The sequence below is a fragment of the Falco peregrinus genome, chromosome 2 (genome assembly GCF_023634155.1).
Source record: "Falco peregrinus isolate bFalPer1 chromosome 2, bFalPer1.pri, whole genome shotgun sequence".
NCBI lineage: Eukaryota > Metazoa > Chordata > Aves > Falconiformes > Falconidae > Falco > Falco peregrinus.
In genome coordinates this window covers 98,500,263-98,513,892 of record NC_073722.1, presented here as the reverse complement: position 1 = coordinate 98,513,892, position 13,630 = coordinate 98,500,263, and the positions used below count along the sequence as shown (strand labels likewise).

General features: G+C 36.0%; 1 protein-coding gene across 2 annotated transcripts in view; it reads right to left on the bottom strand.

Annotated features, from left to right (window-relative positions):
- The window catches only part of GLT1D1 (glycosyltransferase 1 domain containing 1), a 58,164-nt gene that overhangs the window by 40,042 nt on the left and 4,492 nt on the right, over window positions 1-13,630 (bottom strand). For both annotated transcript variants that reach the window (XM_055795688.1, XM_055795689.1), the window contains exons 2-4: window positions 10,207-10,355; window positions 6,610-6,715; window positions 1,249-1,300 (exon numbers count right to left, since the gene is read on the bottom strand). In XM_055795688.1, coding sequence (XP_055651663.1) covers window positions 1,249-1,300; window positions 6,610-6,715; window positions 10,207-10,355 — 307 coding nt within the window. The remainder of the gene's footprint in view (window positions 1-1,248; window positions 1,301-6,609; window positions 6,716-10,206; window positions 10,356-13,630) is intronic.

Genomic DNA, 13,630 nt, shown 5'->3' with positions numbered 1-13,630 from the left:
CTGGAAGAGGGTGGTCCTGCCTTGCTCCTTCTGTCCCAGTGTGTTGCTCCTTACTGTCAGCCAAATTGTTCCTGCTTCCCCTTCACTGGATCTGGTGCTCACTGCAGTTCTCTATGATCCAGTACAAGTCCTTTTCCAGCTAACTTGTTAAGTAGCTAACCTTGCACAGAAAATCAGCTGTACTAACGAACTAGATTGGCGAGCCCTGCTACCTGGTGTGGAGTGTTTCACAGATCACCAGTGCCGCCTGACACCATCCAAAAGCATTCCTTGTAGTCAAATGACTTGGCAGCTCTTCATGGTCTTCAGAAACCAGGATTGAGCATTGTTTACTTCAAGGATTTGTCTCAATTTTCTCCACTGGGAGTCTGCCATCAACTCAACCATGTAAGGGTGAAAACATTGACCCAGTCTATTTTCAAACAGGAGCATCAGATACTAAAAATAATTGCACTGAAGGTCTGAACTAGACTTGCAATACAGCAGATGCAAGGTACCTACTAAATGAAGAGAAAGAGAGCGAACCATTATTGCTCTCATTTCTTTGCTGGCTAAATGGTCTCCTTCAAATACATTGCCAAATGTATTTAAACACCATACCGTTGGAGGAAAATAATTTTATTCGGTATTTTTCCATATATCATTCAGCACAGTGTGTTTTGTTTTGTTTTGAGAAGGAGATATGAGCTTAAAGTAAAGTAAGTGCTACTTGTGTGCTACATATCCCTCAAGGCCTGGTCAACATAGCTGTGTATCATATATTGCTGGGCTTAGCATAACTTCAATTTTACCTCTGCAGTTCACCTTAAGAAGTTCATTCTATTTCCAGTGTTGACAAAACAAGTATTTTCAAATTATTCTTCCAAATACTTTACTGTAAGCAAAGATGTTTAGTGGAATTTTGGCAACATGAAATTTTTTAAACGATGCAAAAGAAACAATACATGCATATGGCATCAGAAGAGACTTGATAACAGCAGCAATGATTAATTTTATATGTTACAGAGAAGCACTTCCTAAATGGCTGTATACTCTTTTCAAATATTAAACAGCTTCTAAATGTTACATCTATTTGACCTGTTCAAGTACATAAATATGAAATTATTTCTCTGAAAGTAAAACAAGGAATAGAGAATATGAAGATTATTGCAATTCTCTAGCGTTATTTATAGCGTTATTTAGAAAACATTTCAGGAGAATGCATAGTTGCTGATACTTTTAAGTGTCACCGTATTAATACAAACATACCCACTCCGCTGCTGCCAGTTCCTTCATTTTCACCGTGAAAGCCACTGCAAACCTAGTTAAACAGACAAAAATAGTTGGGATCATCTGCTAAAAGTGTTTAAACATAAACCTGGAAAAGTACTTCAGAAAAAACATTTCTAAAAACAAAGAGCAGAGGCTTATAAAAATGATTATGGATGGAAAGACAGAAAGCAGGTTTTCTATTTGTTTTGCCAGAAAATACTGGTTAAACAAATGGTATCTCTTCGGGCTTTACAGCTGGAGGCTCTTGGGGAGTTAAAGCGAGGACTTCTTACCAATTAATGGGAACATCTCCCAGTTTATCTCGATTAATATGTACTGCTGCAGTAGTGAGTGAGCATTGCTGTTTCTAGATCACTGCAAGCTGCAACAGCCCTCCTCACAACCAGAAAGGTGGGTAAGAAAGGGCCTCAAGCCCAGTTAGTTTCATACCATTGTTGTTTGACAATACACAGTCCCACTGTTTGCAACTCATTGCAACAGAGTTTAATTCAGACAAGCAGATGGATTTTTCTAAACCTTTCCCCAATGTTCTGTGTTTATTTCTAAGTAGCAAAAGCTTTCAATGAGTAACAAACATCTGAGAGACCAAAACATTATTCTTCAGGAAAAATATCAGAATTAAGTACACTAAAAAAAAGAAGAAAGATGACCCAGTGACTAGGCTTCGACTCTGGAATGTCACAGACCTGGGACGCTCAGCTCCATAGCTCTGAATGTTAGGCACGTGCAGTGGAGATGAAATCAGCAATGCTGAGTTGAGACACCTGATATTCCTTTATAATAAATGGTGAAGGTGCCCAGAAATGAGATTTACCACAGCCATCGTTTCAGGCAGAGACTGTTACACTAGCCAGACTTAATACTGACAGAAGCGCATTTTGATTGTTGTCTGGTTCAGACTTTTCTTTGTTAGCAGAAGGGAGTTTAAATGAAAGAACTGTAGAATAGCATACAAACACCATCTACTCCTCCTCTGTGAAGTATATAAATCATAATGCCAAAGTAAGCAAACAAAAGTGTATTTGAATAATGTAATGGTTAGGATTTTCATCTGGGAGGTAGAAGACAACTAACTCTATTCCCAAGTCTCTTCCCGCTTTTTCCCTTAAGGCTGTTTATAATGGCTCATCAGGACTTGTACTTCCACATAACAGGAAAGTTACGTCAGAGACCATTTAAAAGCAGCATTGATATAAACAGTTCTCATTTTTGGGTGTCCCATCACAAGAGGGACTTCAGCCACAGAAGTCTGATTTCTAAACATACTAGATAAACAAGTTATTCTTACTGGGCACTTGGTGTAATACCAAGAAGTCACATGAGATATTTTTATGGGGTCAGAGTTAATAAAGAATCCCTTTTCAGAAGAGGTCTTAAAAACATGCTGGGCTTTAATGTAGCTTTTAAGTTGTGATGAAATATAAGCACATGCTTTTGACTTTCTTAAATGGAACGTTCGTGTTAACTGGAACCACAAACGGGATCATTTCTTAAGTCCATCAGTCCTTTGGCATAGAAATGTTTGAACATCTCCCTCATATGGGACATAATGTGTCTGCTCAGCAAAATTCCCTTTTTTTAATTGCTTTTAGAGATACTGAATGTAAAACAGAGGTTATCACATTACACATATGATTTGGTGGGGGTTTTATAATAGAATTAATGTAATCTTTCTGCCCTGAGCCAACCCTATGACATCTCAATGGTTAGAGATGAAGCACATTGCTAAGTCACAACCAGAACAGTGGTTTTCCACTAGAGACGTTATGTTATAATTTGAGGAGATGAAATCACAATCATTCATTAGAAGTCACATAAATGCTGAATTACAACTCCTACTTGAAACCTTATTCCCACACATTTGTTTTGTAGTATCTGCTTTATGGTACTACAATGAATTTCACATACACAACTTGACAGGTTTAAGGTTATTAAAGCCTTTGCAAATGCTTGTTTTGTCAAGTTGCACATGCTCCCTTTCCAGTTTTTGCAATTATACTTCCAATACATCACATTAACAAGCAGAAAAAACAGTTGCTCCTAAGTCTACAAAATACTGTTTAATAGAAAAAAATACCCTAGAGGAGTACAACCACCATTTAGAGGTATTTGATTAAAAATGAAACACTCATTATAAAGACAGACAGTGTTCAATACTTTGTTTTATGGAATGTGGTGGTATATTGTACTGGACTAGTAATCTACAATTCATGATACTTTCTGCCTAGAACCCTGAAATCAATAAAGGAAAAAAAATAATCAATGTTTCTTTTAATAACTATGCAATGAATAATACTAGTGATAATACTGGAGAAAAAATCCATTCAGAATAACTTCTAGAAAACTGAATTGCTTTTTCTGTAGCAGAGAAAATACTATGAACTGCAAAAGGGTGCAGCAATATATTTTGAAATATCATAGGAAATCCAAGCTACTAAACTATATTTCAAGTTACTAACTTAATTATCATCAAAAAAACATTCAATAAAGCTGGTTTTGCATAACCAATACTAGCTATATTTGTGACAGATCATATTTTAAATATAAAACTGGATCAAATGGGCAGTCAGATTCTGGGTTTTATATACTTTGCATTTTGCACAGTGCTGAAATTTAGCTAACATATTGGATACCTTTCCTCCCTTTCTTCAGAGCTGTTTAAAAAGTAACTTCTGATTATTTGATAACAAAAGTAAACAAGTATATAAATTTTGTTTTGAATGGGTCCTGAAGTTGCTTTTCAACTACAAATCACACTAAGATGTAAGAACATGCCCTAATGATTTTTCAATGAGTGTGATTAAGTGCTGTCTTTAAAATCTGTTTACCTACCACATTTTATAGGGCACTATAGACAGAACAGCCTATCTATGCCAGTGTTGTTAGCTAATGATAGCTAGAACATGCAGTGGTATTAGCAAAGATAAAACTACAAGATACAAGCCTGCTGCAGATTCTGTATGCGTTTCCTCATTGCTAACATCAGCCAAACTCCATACCGCCGTATCTGAAACACTGCAGTTATCTGCCTTAGCTAGAACGCTGTGATGGATGAGCAGAGATAGTATCCTCAGCAAGCTCTGTTCAGCAAGGTATTTAAGCTCTCCTAGAGTAAGTATGCAAACAGTAGCACTGGATTTGATAAGATGTTCCAGATGCTTAATCTTTATTTATGGAGAGCTCGGTTCTGGAGTGATGACTCTTCAGAGTACTCAAATCACCAGCTCAGGCACAGTATAGCTCCATGAGGCTGAGTGACCTGCTGTAGCAACTTACTGCCACCAAAAAACCCTCTTTCTCCTATCCTTCCACAAGCTGACTTTTCTTACTGAAGGCGTAGAAAATTAACTTGGGGAAGGAAAAAAAAAAAAAAAAGCAGGCTAATTTTACACCATTTAGTGAGTTAAACCTGCTCAGCAAGCAGTCCAATGGTGGCACTGGATGGATGGATCACAGCCACAAACAAGAGAAAGGAGAGGGAGGGGAAGAGAGGTAGCAGTGGAGCCATCCCTGCTGTCAGTGAGCTATTACGCTATCTTGGTAAGCTTTAAACTATTGATTAAAATTAATTTCACCCATCGGAAGCTTTACACACATAAAATGCTTTCATTTCCAATAAGAAAAGGGCTTACTGGCCCACCATGGATGTGATCAAATGCTGCTGAAGACAACAGACCTTTGGATCAAGCAGAAAGAAACTTCTCTTCTGGGGATGTTAAAACAATGAGAAAAGCTGCAAAAACCTTTTTGATTTTCAGTCATTTTCTCCAATTTCTGATCAGTTCTTGAACTACATTTGATGGTTACATTGACATGTCACTAGAGCTTTTCCAGACTTTAAAACACCCTGAAAATACTCTCTTGTTAATTCACTTCAAACGCTGAGCAAATTCACTGAAAGATTTTTTTCTCTGCTTTTCAGCAGCCTCTGCTTCTTTGTTCATGTATCTAGAGAAAGGATCACATTAGCAGGAAACAAAGAACAAAAGCTCTTTATACTTGAGTCTTCTGGTTTTCAGTCAAGCACTCTGTCCACAAGCTAAATGTGAGGCCTCTGACAACAGGTTTGATTCTTTGATGCAACCGGACAAGGTTTGATTCTTTGATGCAACTGGACAAATGACAGTTACTTTTATTTGTTGTCTCACTTAAGTCCAACTGCTGGGCACCTTGGTCTGTATGTGCAGATAGCACTTAATGCATAAAGTGTGTCAGTTCCAATACAGAATATTTTATGTGTTTGAATGTATGTTACATAAACTAGAATTCACTAAGAAACAGATGTTTAAAAAAAACAACAAAACAAACCACAACAACTTGGAGCAAAATCTAGCACTTCCAGCACACAGCCTTGGCAAATGGGGTCCAACCTTGTTTACGCTAATAATATTACCACAGTAAGATTTAATGAGAATATTCAAACCTTCACCACTAACAAAGATTTGCTATTTAAATAATCATATCTCCACCACTAACTCACCATTAACCACCTCTACTACTAAAGAGTCCCTATTTAAATACCAAATACCAGTTATTTCAGGGACAGGATAGTTCTGTACAAATGAGAACTGTATCGATATTGTTGGAGATACTTAGATGTGCGTTTCTTTACCTAAACCTCTGCAGACATAAACAGTCTAAAATAATTTTGATAAGAAATTAAAACTCGATTGCATAAAACTGTATCCATTACAAACACATCAGCTAAACCACAGTCAAGTTGCTACAGTCCACAGTTTTACCAGCCATCAAAGGCTGTCTTTAGAATGTCTACCTGTAAAGTAAATCATTCTACAAAGCAACATCCTGCCAAATCCCAGGTTAAGTATTCTTGCTATTATTCTTCTCATTACTTTTACCTGCCTTAGAATTTTATATCCTCATCACATGCATAGTTCTATTACTCAAGAAAAGAGTTATGATTCAGTAGACAAAGGACAGGATTAGTTAGCAAAAGCACAGATTTCATTAGCTTTTCCTGGGGTTTGAGTCTTTCTGAAACTTCACAGCCCAAGAGACCAAGTTTCAGCACAACCTCTGCCAACTATTCCACGGACAAGTACGATGAAATGATTGTAACAAAGGAAATATAAAATTAATAGACTGCACACAGACTATATTTTATGAAGAAACTGTCCTACTTCCATCACTGAATCATAAAATAACATGTAAAGATCATAGGGATTTCAAGTAGCCTATCCTTTGTCTACTGGCCTACACATTTCCCAGTTATTCCAAGCACTTATGAACAGTTTGTAAAAGATCTGCCATTACAAAAAATGAAATGATAAAATATAACATATAAATGAAAAATAGATCTTTCACACATGCTTTTACCTGGCTTCTCCTAGCACTGCTCCCATTACCCGATGTTTCTCTTCACATTTGATATCTTCATTTACATCTGTCCCACCAAAGATGATCCCAAAAGGAATTCTGCTACCTGCAAAGCAATGACTACGATGAGAAGCTGACCAACATGTAAAGGTAATGACTAGAAGGCGACATTAAGAGTGAAAAAGTATATCAATAACGCTGTACCACAGATGTAAGCAAAAGCCTTTGAAACAGAAACCTGGAGAAACTTTAATTTTTACGGTTTTGGCACCGAAAAAACTCATGCAATAACTATGCACTTTAACAGCATGTCAGTGCTGTGTAGCTATGAGCTTTTCTTTGCCTTTTCATGCTTAGTAAAAAAAAAAAAAGATCAATTATTTTCTACATTTGGCAGCCAACCAAACAGCATATATATTTTAAATGTTACTCAAATTTTAATCAGATTGCAAAATTTGGTCCCAGGTATCTAGCCTCAGTCACTCATTCACTGCCCCCACAAACATTCCAATACAGTGGTTTGGGTAACCATCCTGCAGAGCTGGTTATTGAAATTATTTACTTATTTTAAATACTGACTTCTGAAGCCGATTTTACTGCTACAAAAAAATGTAGATGGAGCCACACCACTGAAAATGGTCACCGCATTATATACGGCAGTATATGTGAGCCTGCAACCAAAAGATGGATCCGTGTTTATAACTGGCTGTTCCAAGACCTTCTGTGATCACCCAAGTTATGCAAGTTGTTTTAGGATGCCTTACAGTGCTCAGAACAGTAAGAGTACAGGAAGGCACACTGGATGTCTGACCTTATCAACATTCAAATTTTAGAGTACCAACAAAATCATATATATCCTAGTCATGCCTGCACTCTGGTAAAAGCCTAGTTTTGATACCTCAGAATAAACTCCTACTTGCTTAAGGGTAAAGGTACCAAAACAAGGTAGCGTAGCATTTCTATGCTAACAGTAGCTAGTCTGACACGGACAGGGCCAAAGACTACTTAGATAAAAATACAGAAACCAATATCAGTATAGCAGTGCAAATTTCCTTTCTTATAGTATTTATTTTATTTGAGTCAGGTTATTTTAAGTAACTAACAAGTTACCAGTAATGTTTTCCCCTTAAACTAATCGAGAGAGCAGACAATAATGTTTACTGTTGATTGTTTCAGCACTAAAACCAATTAAGTGGTCAGTTTTACTCCACATTAAGCCAAGAAATAACAGCCTCATGGTGACTTAATTACTACGTGCAGAATATAGTTTTAACTTCCAAATGGGACTGCAGTTTTGAAAAGAAACAAGTCTCCAGTAAGACAGTCTACAAAGCCTGTTATTAAGGTGACCAATTTTGGGGATTTTGCAGATTTCTGTTAGCTGTAACAGACGAAACCAAAGTTTCCTTCTGACTGTGAACAAGAATAAGCAGTTAGACTGTGTTGCCACTACATGCTATGTACCAAGAAAGGCAGAAAATACGCTTTGTTTTTTCCCTTTTGCTATGGATGGAAGGGGTGAGGGACCAAGGACTCACCTCAGCACTGGACCAACGAGCAGGGCACTAGAGGTTTCTGTGTTGATGGAGGCTCTTGCTTTTGAGAGATAATATAACTGACCTTGAATGTTCATGGCAGTGAAAACCACTGATGACATTTTCTATAGCTACCCACTGTGTCTCAGGGAGTGGAGGGAAAATGCTAGGCTAAATTCAGTGTACTCTCATAATTAAAATTCATTATTAAAAACAAGCACATAAGTAAATCTCAAAGCAAATGGGAAACAAAATAAATACGTTAATAAAGATACAAAATGTACTATATGTTTCACATTTATACTTTAAAATTAAATGAGCTGTAAGATGAGGCTTTATTAACGTTGCTAATTTCCTTAGTACTAAATGAAAGAACAATAAAAAGAATGAAAGACTAATTGCAATTCTGGTTGTTTAAAGACCTTCATTGGCATGTTTAGATATTATACACTAGTAATTGTAGGTGAAGTGAATTAATGTGCACTATCAAAGTACCACAGCACTAATTTTCAAGAGACTTTCTGTAATACCATATAAAATATATATTGCCTTTCTAATAAATAAAAAAGTAAATAATAATTTATATCATCTATAGCATGTGTTGCTCATACATCCCCAATCATGTATACAAAGTTTCCAGGATGAGGCCCAAAAGACTGGTAGTATGGTACTAATGGTCATATGACTGCAATCACTTTTAGGTAATTTCTTTTAGGTATTTCTTAATATAGGGTATGGAAAGATGAAATGTTACAAGAACCAGGAATGTCCTTTGAATCACTTTTTTTCCTCCAAGAAGTCTACAATAACTTTTACACTTTGACTAGGAACACCTCAGCAATACTACCTACTGTCTTGCTTTTCACAGATTTCTGTTTTATTTTTCTTTCAGTTATTGCAGACGCTTTTTGGAACAGTGTGACTCTGATTTATTTAAATTACTGAGCTTTTGTAAATCATTCAAGTATCAGGCTTTGCAGGTCACTTGGGATTTTGAAAAGCTAATAGCAACAGCATTCAGACAATGCTATGTTAGTCAAAACTGCAATAACATTTTAACCAGATATTTAAAATCCAATCTTATATTTTGTTCCTTAGCAAAAAAAATAAAAGAGAGTTCTCAGGCCTTCCATAACCCTTTTTGAAAACAATTCTAGGTCCTGTCACAAAAACTTTCGCCCCTATATTCCAACAAGAGAAGCCTTAATACATATGTTAGCAGAGATCATCTTACAAAATTATTTGTACTCTGAAATCAGAGCTCCATTATAACAAAAGATGCACAAGCATGCCAGACATGAACAATTCAGGCTTTCTGAAAACCCACCAGCACAAACGGCACGGGGACTTCTGAAGTCTGACAACTAGCACAACAGAACTTACACTGAGAACCGATGACAGTATCAAATTATGTGCCTTTGTTCAAATGAGTAATTCGTACGATACAAAGGTGATCTCAAAAATGGATACCTGCTTGCAATTTCAGTAGGTGACAGTGGTTGTAATTCTGAAAGCTCGTACTTCCAGTGTATCATTAATGGCAGGCTAAAATTTTGTTCTACACGGCTAGATACAATAGAAAATTGTATTATTTGTTTGGTAACACTCTGTCCCCTGCATTTTAGCTGGCATGAACATCATCTCAGTTATATCATGTCCAAAAAACTCTGACTCATTTTTGAGCATAAAAAAATCAAATTAGCCTCTCTGCTTTCTTCTATTTGACCTCATCTGTACTTAGCCAAGCCATTGTCCTCTGAAAGAACACATTTGCTGAAAGTACCTTAATGTTAATATAATGCTCTTATCTTAATTTAAAGTACTAAATTATGAAATGCGCTATGTGCTTTAAAAGTACATTTATTTAGTTGTCTCCTCTCTGGATCAGATCTCCCACAGAGAAAGATTTTCAGCATTTCAGAACATTTGTTGAAGTGGATAAACAGAACAAGTACATTACAGGTGGGTTTATACATTTATAGTAATTTATAACTGTTTGTATTTATTCTCTTTTGGTATCTTTTTAAGAGCTATTTTTATTGCAAAATAGAAAGAGGATTACCTTGCAGAAGTCTGCCTCCTTTATAAAGATGAATGGCCAAGGCTGCATCAAACTTCTCTGTGGAGGTCAGATTTGCTATTTCAGTTGGACTTTCATACATGAAGGCGTCTTTAAGAACACAGATGTGACCTGCAGCATGTAGATGACTCCTTCATTATTGGAACAAACAGAGAAAGAATAAAAAAAGATATTATTAATGTTGTAGGCGTGCCAGAACATTAAATGACCTTAATCAAAATGTTTTTCCTTAATAATTATTGCTCTGACATTTGCCTTTATACTAACTTTTTTTTCAAGGAACCATGGAGCTATTTACAAGGGGTTTTTTTCCTGGAAAATATTTGTTACCTTCACCGTTGTGAAGCCAATACACTTCCAAGCAACATAATCTGCATCCATTTTAAGGCCCAAGCCTACAAAGTATCAACATCACAGCTGGAAATCAGCAGAAGTGCAGCATGATCAGGATCCTTCCTGATCGGGCTTCAGTTAACAGGCTGAAAAGACTCCTTTTGAACAGAGTGTTAGACCTTGGTCTTAGAGGTTATCAGATTCTTGTTCTCAGGCCACCACATGAAGAAAGCACCAATATGTGCAGCTAGTCAGTGCTATTAAAAATACAGAATGTGCAAAAAAATGAATACATAAGTAAAACTGGAGAGTTGCAATTGTATTCCCTTTCTGTTTGATTGTGGGTTTGATTGCTAATCTTACATTACCCATTTGTAAAACAGGCACAGGATGATTAATTATAAGAAAAAAACTACACAAAAGTAATTACACAAATACTTTTACAGTCTTCTTTAAAAACTCAATCGCTAAAAAGAAAACAACAACCATCCCTATTCTAGTGTCACCTTACCCCTTCATCTTTAGAGGTTCCTCATACTTAAGCACAGATGCAAAGATTGCTGAAGTCAAGAAATGATTGATTACAGGGAGCTTTACTTTAGGCATTTCAGTGAGCTTTTAGTCTTTTCTTCTATACTCTAGGCTCGTAACTCCCACCACTAAAACCAGAATCAGTTATCAATGTTTCCAATGACATCAGCCAAAAAACATACAGGAGAAAATCTGAATTTTGACAGAAACTAGCACACTGTGTCTGCTGACATGTAGTGTTTACATTTTCAGTATTATGAAAAGACCACATGAATGTTTTCTGCTTATTACATACTGTTCCCGTTGATCTATTTCTCACAGTGTATTAATTGTTCTGGCATTAAAATCCTGCTAACTTAATAGCTTCTTGGATAATGTTGGTTCTTTCATTTCATGATCATTTCATATCCTCCCAAGGAATGTAATTTTCTGTCCTGCAGAAGTTAGTCATTACTGCAAAAATTGGTGCTAAAATGTTATAAAATGTCTTGAGGCCTTGGAAGGAACATATTAGTACTATCAGAAAGCTCCATTGGCGCTACATATGGTGCTGTATTTCTTCCTTATTCTAAAAAGAAACTCATTTCACTTTTAACTTCCCTGTTTGAAACAAGACCAATAAATTAGAGTAAGTACTAATAAATAATATAATACAGCCAGATTGTAAGCTCCTTGTTTACACTGCTGAGCAATTACTTACATCAGTTGTCCCATGAACTTGTTCTGAGTACCTGCTCGCCTTCAGAAAGAGGCTCTCAATTTCTATCTAAATAATGATGCCCAAATCTCACAGCTGTGGAAAGAAAAATCTCTCGGGCAAATAGTTGCGATGCTCATGTGTGCATTCCATAATTTCACAGGTGCTCATTAAATAGTCTAGAAGAATTTTTCCCCATCAGTATTCCAATTACCATAAATCACTATCATGTACAAGCAGTATGTTTGCATATTACAATTAATTTGAAAATAACTCTCTCAGGACATCAGGAATCAAAGAAACTCAGCTAGGATCTAACACATCTTTTTTAGAAAAAATAGTAGGAACAAGTATTTTTCATTTCCTCCACAGTTTTGACAGCTCCCAGTCTCACAGCTGAATGACAGATGATTCTGCAGTAAATAAAAAGGGACTCATTCAAGTATTCCAAGGGTCAGAAACTGTGGATTACCTCTATTACTTCAATATTTTTTTCAACATATGACAACTCAGGAGCATGTAAATTTAATATGTTACTAATATTTAATAATTAAAAATCTTATAATTTGCATTTAGCTTAAGAAGGAAAAAATATCAAATTATTCCCAGAATAATTCTAATTGCCAGACATAGAGGCGCCTTAATCCGATAAAGGTACAATTGAATTCAATATGATTAGTCACAGGCTTCAGATTATTTGTATATATGGAAATATATGTGCATAAAAGCAATTGGGTAGTATTTAAGTACTGAAATTTACAATGATATTTTCATATTTTCCAAATGACTTTTGGTCTTTACAATGAAAAAAAAGCAGACCAAGATTTCCACACATATGCTGTTATCAAGGAATATGATAATAGGGTGCTACAAAGCTATTGCAGGAGATTTTTCTTGAAGTCACAGATGTCCCTGAATCAAGGCAAGACAGAAGAGATACATTAACCAGATCTTTTCTCCTGGCAACTGGGTATTCACATTATTTTACCATTTCATAAACAAATACTTTCTGAATGAAAAATAAAAATGAACACATATCCTGGTCTCTGTGAATCTGAGAAAACACTGAAAATGCTAAATCTCAGGGCTACATTTTCTCTTTATCGCAGTTTTGCATGTAGCAGATAAATTTCCAAGTGTCTTAACAACCAGTGATTATTGCTTGGATCCAGGATTTGCCTTGCCCTGCCACATCTTTCCCTTCTGCTGAAACTCTGGAAACGGAAAGCCAAGGCCATTACTTGGGGGAACAATATTTCTAAAATGGAGTTTGGCTGTCAGATTCCAGATTGTGGGTGTTTTCCTAGTAACCAAACAGGGATAACTTCAGTCATTCAGAAGGTTTGAAAGATCATTTTTTAGAGTACATTATATTAGTCACTGCTTACACCGAGTTATTTATACATATCTGACTACTGGACAAAATATTTCCCAACCCCAATGTTTTTTTGTTGTATTTTTTTACACTCTTCAAAAATCATGAGGTGTGTAAGTGAAACTTGTCAATCTATACTGTATGCAGAGAGATATTGCTAAAAGGTACAACCCTTTTCTAACATGTTTTCACTTTATTAAAGATTTCTGTAAGAAAACATTTTTTCTCTAACACAACTGTGAAATACCAGGTAATGTTTTACAATGTTTCATTTTTTTATTTCCTACATTATTGATCACTACTTCTCACTCATCCTGGCTAGCAGTCTTCCTTCCTTCAACCTGAATCCACAGTTCACGGGTCTTCACATACACAAACAGTTCCATAGTTCCAAACGCAGCATGGCTAAAGCTAAGACACAAGAGAGTTAAAGGTATTCTTAGCTCTAAAGTATGACAGTTTTGAAATTA